General features: G+C 42.0%; 1 protein-coding gene across 1 annotated transcript; it reads left to right on the top strand.

The window, feature by feature from the left end:
• Positions 1–1,191: 1,191 nt before the first annotated feature.
• On the top strand, positions 1,192–7,313 carry LOC124616303 (pro-resilin-like). Its single transcript, XM_047144606.1, has 3 exons — positions 1,192–1,271; positions 4,580–5,080; positions 6,832–7,313. The coding sequence occupies exons 1-3, from the start codon at positions 1,266–1,268 to the stop codon at positions 7,111–7,113; spliced, it is 789 nt and encodes a 262-aa protein (XP_047000562.1). The 5' UTR covers positions 1,192–1,265; the 3' UTR covers positions 7,114–7,313.
• Positions 7,314–10,124: the final 2,811 nt, after the last annotated feature.

The following is a 10,124-nucleotide window of genomic DNA, read 5'->3' as shown; positions in this document are numbered from 1 at the left end:
CTAATACACAGAATATGTGTAGAATTCAAAGTAATGTTGGCATTACGACGTATCGACGTATAGATGGTTTGATGGTGCAATAATGATATAACAATCCATTTTGTTAAAAGACACTGTCTGAACAGAAAAGGGTAGGGCAGGGGGGGGGGGCGGCAGAAAATGAGTGTAAGTGACAAGTAGAGAGGCAGTGTTTGCCGGTCATGTTAGGTCAGCCTTTGTTTTTGACGTAGCTTTACGGTGATGATCTTGATTTCTGATGTCTTGAATTTCAGTTACTGTGTGTAACAGCGTACTTTTAGGCTGCAAATGATATATAAACGTAGGAGAACAGCACAATACGCCATGTTTTTCATTTAGGTTATCCATTGGTAGCACAAAAGCAGAAAAACATGAAGAAAATCCTTGGACTTACAGAATAAGCAACAGGCACAACGGTCGAAAAGGAAAATGTCCTCGAAAGTTGTAGATTATCCGATATGCTTTTTTACGTTTTAGACATCGAAGTACCAGCAGCCAGTTACGTAAAATTAGTTTAATTTCTTAATCCTTTTCCGGCGCTTAGTGTCCGTCTTTAGAAGGTTACACCTATCGTATTATTAGCGAATGTCAGTGCGATGGATATAACCTTCTGAAAAAGGGCACTAAGTGCCCGAAACCAGTAAGGAAATTAAATTTCTTTTAAGAAAGTCGTTGCTAATTATTTCGAGATATACCGTAGAACTACAGTTGTTATGTGTACGTTTTCATGACGGCTAATTCACGTGTCAGTTAAACTTAAGGCTTGTCCCAATCATCGATGCTGTTCATAAGAAACCCGCAAAGACAAAAATTGTCCTATTACAGTTGTCCACAAGGATCTCCACGATGTGGAATAGCAACGTATCTTGTATAATCTCACCTCATCTAAAGATCAAGCGCCTCTAGCGGGACAAGTCCTTGCAAACTGCAGCGATGCCTTTACGATGGATGAAAGAGACGGGAGATTACAGGCTGTTATGCGAAGCGTGCCGTGGGGAGCAAGATGACTGGCTGTCTCGGAAAGGCGGCACAGTGGCCGGGAGGGTGCGGCCGTGAAGGGTCTTCCGAGGCGCCACCAAGGTCTCTGACGGTGACGTAACTGCCTGCCTGCCCATCAGTCCGCTAACTGGAGCGGCCGGGCCGAATCTCTCGCAGCGGCGACCCGCCCAGGAGTGCAGCTCCGGTATATATACTGGACAGCTCTTCGGCAGACTCACTCTGCTCCCGCTGTCCATCTCCGACACAACATGAAGGTAAGGCAGCCTCCGAGGAAGGCCGTGGCGCGCGAAACTAGCGTACCTAATACGCTACTACATCTAGGTCCGTGTACACGACGTCTGACTAACTAATTAACAAACTGAGCAATAACAATGGACGTAACAATGATAAGTAAAAAACGTAGTGTGTGTTTAAAAGTACATGTCCTTGTCATGAAATTCATTTTGTACCCTAGGGCATTAATGACACACCTTTCTCCTATTAGGTATGACTCAAGCCTGATGTCTATGAGTTAACTTCATAATCTTGAAACTTGCCAAAGCTTTAGTACACGCAATAGAACACAACCAGTACTCCCCATCCTCTATGCCTTAAGGAATCGAGCTCCCATGTATAGAACAGCATTTTGAAATGAGTTTACCGTTTTTATGTAACGCTAATTTCTCACGAATGTCAATGTTTATGATGTCATATCTTCTGAATGATGTGCGATGTTACAATTTTGCAAGTACATTCAATGGTATACCGTCGGAAAAATGTGTTGCTAACATAGGAACAGTAATTTAAAACGCCATGCTTGATGCCGAAATTTTACCGCTCGAACAACGAAAATGTACTAAGCTATAAACTTTTTACTTCCATTATTTTGTGGGGGAATTATTGAGAGCAAGTTTCGAAAAGATTTGAAATTATGTCTAAAGCTTCTTGGAAGTCAGTACGTAGTCTTATTTTCAGATACTGGTTGAGCAATGTTTGAGTTTGTGTTAATCCTCAACCAGGCACGCCGATTTTGATATCACGAGCGAGCGCGCTGAATACTTTACACACAAGTAAAGGATAGCTGTTTTTATGTAACCAAGATAAGCACGTATGAGCAAAATCACAGTATAATTTTAGTTTAACTAAACAACGATAAACTAAACTTATATAACATGAGCTGAATCACTATTTAATTAAACAATAATAACATAAAGTTTCATTGTATCTGTTGCCGCGTTGAGGTGTTACCGCACAGTAATGACCCACTCTGATCATTAAACAGCGCACTGCATCAAATCTAAGCCGAACACTTACTCAGTTAGTAATTATTTCGTAGACAACTGCCTGATTAGGGGATTGTGCAGCTAACTCGGAATCTGTTTCCTTTTCTTGCACAGAAAGTAAATTTTTTCTCACCTGGCTCTCTGTTTATTTTGTAATACTACTGTTCACTTAGGTGTATAACAACACAGCTTATCATTGTGTTAGCTGAAACAGTAATGAAGGTACAGAAGCAATTATAGAACAACAAACGAACGGTATAAAACAATGTTATTTGTGTTTGGCGCACTTTACACATTGGCGCGTCCGCTCGAGGGTTAAGCTTTTAACGTAAGATTATACCTCTTTATGATCAACGGCCTTACCGCTGTGGTAACGTCGGTTCCCGCCAGATCACGTCATTTATGCGGTGTCGGGCTTGGCTAGCACATGGATAGGTGACCGTTCAGGTCTGCCGAGCGCTGTTGGCAGGCGGTGTCCTCTCAGACCTTGTGGGGCGAAGTGAGGAGCTACTTGACCTAGAAGTCACTAAAGCTGACAAAGATCGCATGTCCTTCCACATCAGCATCCAGTGTGACGCCTAGGCGGAGGATGTAATGGCGGTTGGTCGATACCGCTAGGCCTTCCATGGCTGTTCGAACAGTCAGTCATGCCTCTTAACGAGTAGATTGTGACACCATTTTAAATTTTTAAATTCCGCCAATAAATATATGAAATGCGAAATTCATAATTTTGTTGCATCTCTCAGTTATTATATAGGCAACTTCCAAATGAAAGTAGGCGACCAGGTGACCACGTGACGTCTTTAAGCGTTTAGCAGTATAGAAATCAAGGCACTTATTTGTTTATGAAACCTGACATCCGCACATGAAGGAGACACAGCGATGTATATTATCTGTTATAAATGCGACGCAATCAACCATCAACTAGATTATAAAAGGTTTCAGTTGACTAGCAATTATCTTCAAATCTACAGAACAAACAGAATAATTTCAGTTCAGTTTACGTCAAAGGCTACAAGAGGTTGTTAAAGGCATGCAGTTTTATTACATATTAAAACGTTACAGTAAAGTAATGTTTAATAGTAAAAACTATGCTTTTAATAAAGCTTGGAATGGTTTTACATAAACGTAAACGTACTTTTTCTGTTCATTCTGTAGGTATTAAAATGACTGTTAGTCAACAGAATCCAGTTATCACCTATTTGCCATTGGATGGTATTGCGCTCAAGACTAATCAAATGTGCAACTAATTATTTATTTGTTATTTAATTTTTAATAATGTTTGATGCTTATAGCGTTACATGGTTCGTCTAATGATTACAACAAATTTCTGTGACTACGTAGAGAAGGCATAATAACTGAAAATTTATGTGTAGGGTTACAGTCATCTAAAATCTGTAACGTCAATCCTACGGAGATGGCTGGGGGGGAGGGGGGGTCTTCCATGTTGGAAACACATCCGTAGCTTTCATGTTACCTGCGCCTAACGCAACAGCAATCTCTGTGCGACTGTCTCCAAGGTGCCAGAGGGTGTACATTATACCACTTGTGATTTCCTTCCATTGCCTTTTCTTCTAGGCTTCTCTCCGTGTGATGAAGGCACTCACTTTAAAAACAGGAGTATGGTGAGATGCGCTGTAATCGATGATCGGTAAGTGCCCATTGTGCATTGCGTCCCTTCCGAGGAGGTCCACGTTCTCATTATGTTGCAAGAATCTGCGCGATGGAATTGAATATCGTATGGAAATGAAATGTGGATAATACGAAGATCAGACAAGAAGAGGATAGAAGCTTTCGAAATATGGTGCGGAAGAAGAATGTTTAAGATTATAAGGGTATATCGAATAACTGATGAGATGGTACCGAACCGAATTAAGGAAAGAAGAAATTAATAGTGCAACATGACTAAAAGGAGAGTTCAGTTGATAGGACACATCCAGAGGCATCAAGGAATAGTCAGTTTGGCAGTGGATGAAAGTGCGAGAAATAAAAACTGCAGAGGAAGTACATGGGACGAAAGCAGTAAGCAGAATGAAATGATTATAGGCTGCAGTAGTTACTAGGAGGTCAAGTAGACTGCACAGGATAGACTAGAGTAGAACATTTAATCAAATAAGTCTTTGGAGCGAAAATCAGAACATCAACACAGAAGCATATTGTAGTGGCGTATGACCCAGTCATTTTCACATTTATACTATAGGAGGCTCAAGCCAATGTTCTTCGTAGGTTTCTGTTTCAATGTTTCAGACTCCTTCGAGATAAGATTTCTGAAACTTATTTATATATTTCTCCTTCAACAGGTTTATGTCCTCCTGAGTACGCTGGTATTGTCGGTCGCCGCCGAAGCTCCGGTCGACCGGTCGTACCTGCCTCCCAGCTCTGAGTACGGACCTCCCTCGGCCTCCTCTCTCAGCTCTCAGTACGGCGCACCAGCAGCCAACGGCCTCAGCACTCAGTACGGAGCTCCTGCGCTGACAGGCGCTGCTTTCGGTCGCTCAGGCGCTTCCAGCCAGGGTCCAGCGGCTCGCGTCTCCTCCAGCTTCGGAAGCGCCTCCTCCAGGAGGTTTGGAACAGGCAGGGGGATCGGCGGTGGTCTCTCCACTCGCTATGGCGCTCCTTCGGCAGCTGGTCGCGCCACTGGCTTTGGAGGACTCGGTCTGTCCACACAGTACGGCGCGCCTTCTTACTCTGGTGACGCACTCTCCACTCAGTATGGTGCGCCCTCTGGTGGGGTCTCTCCAGTGTATGGAGTGCCCGGATATGGCTACGGTCGCGCTGGAGCCCAGGAGGATCCACTTGCTGTAAGATTTTGGATTAACTTCTCTTAAGGTTTTAGGTTTTCGTATGACACTACGCTGCACTGAATGTGGTAAAAACATTTTTCATTCGGTTAAAATGAATATTGTAGTACTCACAGTCTAGCCTCCAAACTGGTCAAGTAGCTTAATGAGGAGGACCACCCGTTTTTCGTTGATGACTAAGGATTCTCGGCATAATTTCTCTGACAACCAGAATTACTTTTGAAACGTCCCCTTAGAAAAATTATGAATTAGTGTGCTCGTAAACTTCTACGTTATTTGATACAGAGACAGCTGAGTAAAACTGAACGTACTCAGACATTTCTCTGATTACTTATTCTGATGATCAGTAAACTGACACACAATACTATTAGCGCAACGAAATCTGACTTTCAATAATCCCTACAAAAGAATGGCCCTAACAACAACCTGTACCTTGCATGAATCACTTACCGGTACCTCACAAAAGTCTTCATTACTCGAAGTACTGCAATACAGCGAGCGCCAATACTGCCAGCTAAGTAAAAGATTCTTACTACGGAAGGCACTAACTACTGATAGGCATAGTTAGCAAATGAAAGATTTTGATAGAGAACAAACAATGTATTTACCTTAATAATGTTCAAAAGTCATCATATATATATATATATATATATCAGTTCATGATATCCACTATTACAAACTTCCTCTTTCTGACAGACGCACGTCCATATCGTCTGCTCTCAAAACTCTGCCATCTCTCTCCCCACATCCACCACTGCTGGTGGCTCACCTCCAACTGCGCAACGCTACGCGCTGTTCACATCCAACAACCCAACACTACAATAGCGAATGTTCCAACAATGCCAACTAGCCACAGATCGCACACAGCACAGTTAGTGATTTTCGTACAGAGCGCTACGTGACGTTACCAACATAAAAACCTAAACAGCCTACTTACACTTTTTTCAAAGTTAAAAGTCAATAACATCTAAATCAGGCATAACACTTCATCCTAAGTCCTTTGAGTGTAGTTGTGAGGCACAGAGTCAATTACTTGTGAAAGCTCCTAGTCAATAGGACTTAATGAAATAGACTCAATACTCACTATTTTGATTCTTTAGATATTTTGGAGTACTGTGGATATCATACACCGTTAGTAAATCTGAATATGGAACTCTTATTGTTCGTTACTTACGCTTAATAAAGAGAACTAGAAACTTAATTTTACAGCTTATTTTTAAACTTTTTAATAATGCGTTGTAGAGTGATGCACGTAAATAGTACAAATATGGATAAACGAATATTTTCACAATAAGTAAGTAGGGTATGATGACCAATGATTATAATATTACGAAATTATGTGATAACTCTGCAATGTTGTTCCATGTTGAGAACCGAATAGTACCATCAGACTGATCAATTAGATGAAATCAATTGAGAACTGAACAATATCATGCTATTCGTTTCTGATTCGATTTCATCTAACTAATGATTCTAATGATAACAGCCATAGCATGCTTTTTGTTCCAATTCGATTTGATCTAAGTGATCGCTATGTTACCACAAGAAGCTCTAAGTTTTGATTAATCTTAATTTCTTATACATAACTTATGATTCATTTTGAAATATAAAATTAATTTTCAAGACGAACTGCACATAAAAAATGCTGTTTTAGGGTTGTTTCTTTGATAGATTCAGATATTTATGAAGAATTTCTGTTTTATCCCTATGTTCTAATCAACAGTTAGGGTATATGTACATTACTCTTACAGGAGCCGGCCAACTACGAGTTCAGCTACTCGGTGCAGGACGGCGAGACGCTGAGTGACTTTGGACAAGAGGAGTCCAGGCAGGGAGAGAGCGCCCAGGGCCAGTACCGCGTGCTGCTGCCTGACGGCCGCAAGCAGATCGTCTCCTACCAGGCGGATGAGGGCGGCTACAGGCCCACCATAGAGTACCAGGACACCGGACTCACCGCCTACTCCGCCGGCGGAAACGGCTACGGCAGGAGGCGCGCTGGAGCTGGAGCTGGAAACGGCGGATACCACTACTGAGGACACTTTTACACCGTACAACCTCGAGGAATCTAATGTTCTATGAATAGCTACTATCTTTTGTACATACTACAGTACGTATCTCTGTGGGTGAAGTCTATAATTTTTTATATATCTGAAGAAATATCTGTGTGAGAGTGATGTAACTACGTATATATTTTTTGCACATAGTGATTTGAATAAACAGGAAATCATTTATACATTTTAAAATCTCTTATTTCCTTCCACGTTTTCCAGTTACACTGCACGTCATGAATGGTGATAAAAGTGACTATTACTTTCATGTAATTTCGCTTTTAGACATATAACTTGGTGAAGGCATACTGGTATAAACAGAATGTAGCAAGGAAACGCTAACAGTGGTCGTATATTGTGCAAGTTGTAATGTGTTGACTTTTCAAGAGGAAACCTCTGCCCACAAATGAATAGCATTGGAGATTTGGGGCTCCATCCCTGGAGTTCTGTCATCATAGTTTCATCAGATTCTTTTTGAATCGTAACCAGTGATCCAAACACTAGACGTAATTGGAAAACTGTCGCAGATACAACGACTATGGAACGCTTAGTATGGGGAGCATGACCGTGAACTGATAATTTTGAAAGACTGAACGTATGTCCAGAAATTCGTGGTTTGGGTCCTGACGAACGTCTAAGCTACAAACCAGTTACATCTACATCTACATCTACATTGATACTCCGCAAGCCACCCAACGGTGTGTGGCGGAGGGCACTTTACGTGCCACTGTCATTACCTCCCTTTCCTGTTCCAGTCGCGTATGGTTCGCGGGAAGAACGACTGTCTGAAACCCTCCGTGCGCGCTCTAATCTCTCTAATTTTACATTCGTGATCTCCTCGGGAAGTATAAGTAGGGGGAAGCAATATATTCGATACCTCATCCAGAAACGCACCCTCTCGAAACCTGGCGAGCAAGCTACACCGCGATGCAGAGCGCCTCTCTTGCAGAGTCTGCCACTTGAGTTTATTAAACATCTCCGTAACGCTATCACGGTTACCAAATAACCCAGTGACGAAACGCGCCGCTCTTCTTTGGATCTTCTCTATCTCCTCTGTCAACCCGACCTGGTACGGATCCCACACTGATGAGCAATACTCAAGTAGAGGTCGAACGTATGTTTTGTAAGCCACCTCCTTTGTTGATGGACTACATTTTCTAAGCACTCTCCCAATGAATCTCAACCTGGTACCCGCCTTACCAACAATTAATTTTATATGATCATTCCACTTCAAATCGTTCCGTACGCATACTCCCAGATATTTTACAGAAGTAACTGCTACCAGTGTTTGTTCCGCTATCATATAATCATACAATAAAGGATCCTTCTTTCTATGTATTCGCAATACATTACATTTGTCTATGTTAAGGGTCAGTTGCCACTCCCTGCACCAAGTGCCTATCTGCTGCAGATCTTCCTGTATTTCGCTACAATTTTCTAACGCTGCAACTTCTCTGTATACTACAGCATCATCCGCGAAAAGCCGCATGGAACTTCCGACACTATCTACTAAGTCATTTATATATATTGTGAAAAGCAATGGTCCCATAACACTCCCCTGTGGCACGCCAGAGGTTACTTTAACGTCTGTAGACGTCTCTCCATTGATAACAACATGCTGTGTTCTGATTGCTAAAAACTCTTCAATCCAGCCACACAGCTGGTCTGATATTCCGTAGGCTCTTACTTTGTTTATCAGGCGACAGTGCGGAACTGTATCGAACGCCTTCCGGAAGTCAAGAAAAATAGCATCTACCTGGGAGCCTGTATCTAATATTTTCTGGGTCTCATGAACAAATAAGGCGAGTTGGGTCTCACACGATCGCTGTTTCCGGAATCCATGTTGATTCCTACATAGTAGATTCTGGGTTTCCAGAAATGACATGATATGCGAGCAAAAAACATGTTCTAAAATTCTACAAGAGATCGACGTAAGAGATATAGGTCTATAGTTTTGCGCATCTGCTCGACGACCCTTCTTGAAGACTGGGACTATCTGTGCTCTTTTCCAATCATTTGGAACCCTCCGTTCCTCTAGAGACTTGCGGTACACGGCTGTTAGAAGGGGGGCAAGTTCTTTCGCGTACTCTGTGTAGAATCGAATTGGTATCCCGTCAGGTCCAGTGGACTTTCCTCTATTGAGTGATTCCAGTTGCTTTTCTATTCCTTGGACACTTATTTCGATGTTAAAGTATGGTGATGTCTAAGTGTTTCACTTTGCTTCATGAAACAACACGAGCGTCTCACCATTTACCTACGCTGAAAATGTGGTTCGTTATTGTGACCTCCAACTTTATTGTAAAGTTTATATTGGCGCTACAGAGATTGACGAACATGGTGAATGATGAAATAAATTTGTCTGTGTGTTCAGTATTTCAATCAGTGGCTTTTGTGTAGTATGGTCATCCTCTGATATCACATGTGTTGCATCACTGTAATCTTCATAGTACCACACAGAAACTAGTCAACAATCGTATTGCCATGCGACAAATTCCTCTCTGCCATTATACCGATTTGGAATGAAGAAAGGAAGATGAGAGTTTAACGTCCCGTCGACAACGAGTTCATTATAGACGCAGCGCAATGTCGGATTATGAAAGGGTGGGGAAGGAAATCGCCCATGTCCTTCTCATACGAACTATCCTGTTATTTTCCTGTCCATCGATTTGGCTATGAGGCGCTTAGGGGTTGCCGGTCATTAGCTTCGAAACGACTTGGAGAGTTTTAGTTTTACTGACACATTATATGACAAACTTAACGTGTTACATCACCCAACAAGGTAGAAGGAAAAATGTAGTCGAATGGTGCACTAAGTCGGCATTGTGTAGGGCCCATGAAAGTGACGGTAAACTATCTATCTCAACCCAAATATTCGCTGTGAGCCACTTGTTCACATGAATTTTGGTCGTCCCAAATTTGAGTTCTCTTCAGTTTCGTTATGCTGTCTCGAGTGAACGTTCGATCATCTATTATTTGCATCAAAGTCTAGAATTGTG

The sequence above is a fragment of the Schistocerca americana genome, chromosome 5, assembly GCF_021461395.2.
Source record: "Schistocerca americana isolate TAMUIC-IGC-003095 chromosome 5, iqSchAmer2.1, whole genome shotgun sequence".
NCBI lineage: Eukaryota > Metazoa > Arthropoda > Insecta > Orthoptera > Acrididae > Schistocerca > Schistocerca americana.
The sequence above is the reverse complement of the archived record's forward strand: the minus strand, read 5'-3'. Positions and strand labels throughout refer to the sequence as shown.

Bases quoted from the DNA above. Each gene is read 5' to 3' on its own strand.
- LOC124616303 (XM_047144606.1), top strand. The intron at 5,081-6,831 runs GTAAGATTTTGG...TTACTCTTACAG, and splicing joins CCCAGGAGGATCCACTTGCT to GAGCCGGCCAACTACGAGTT.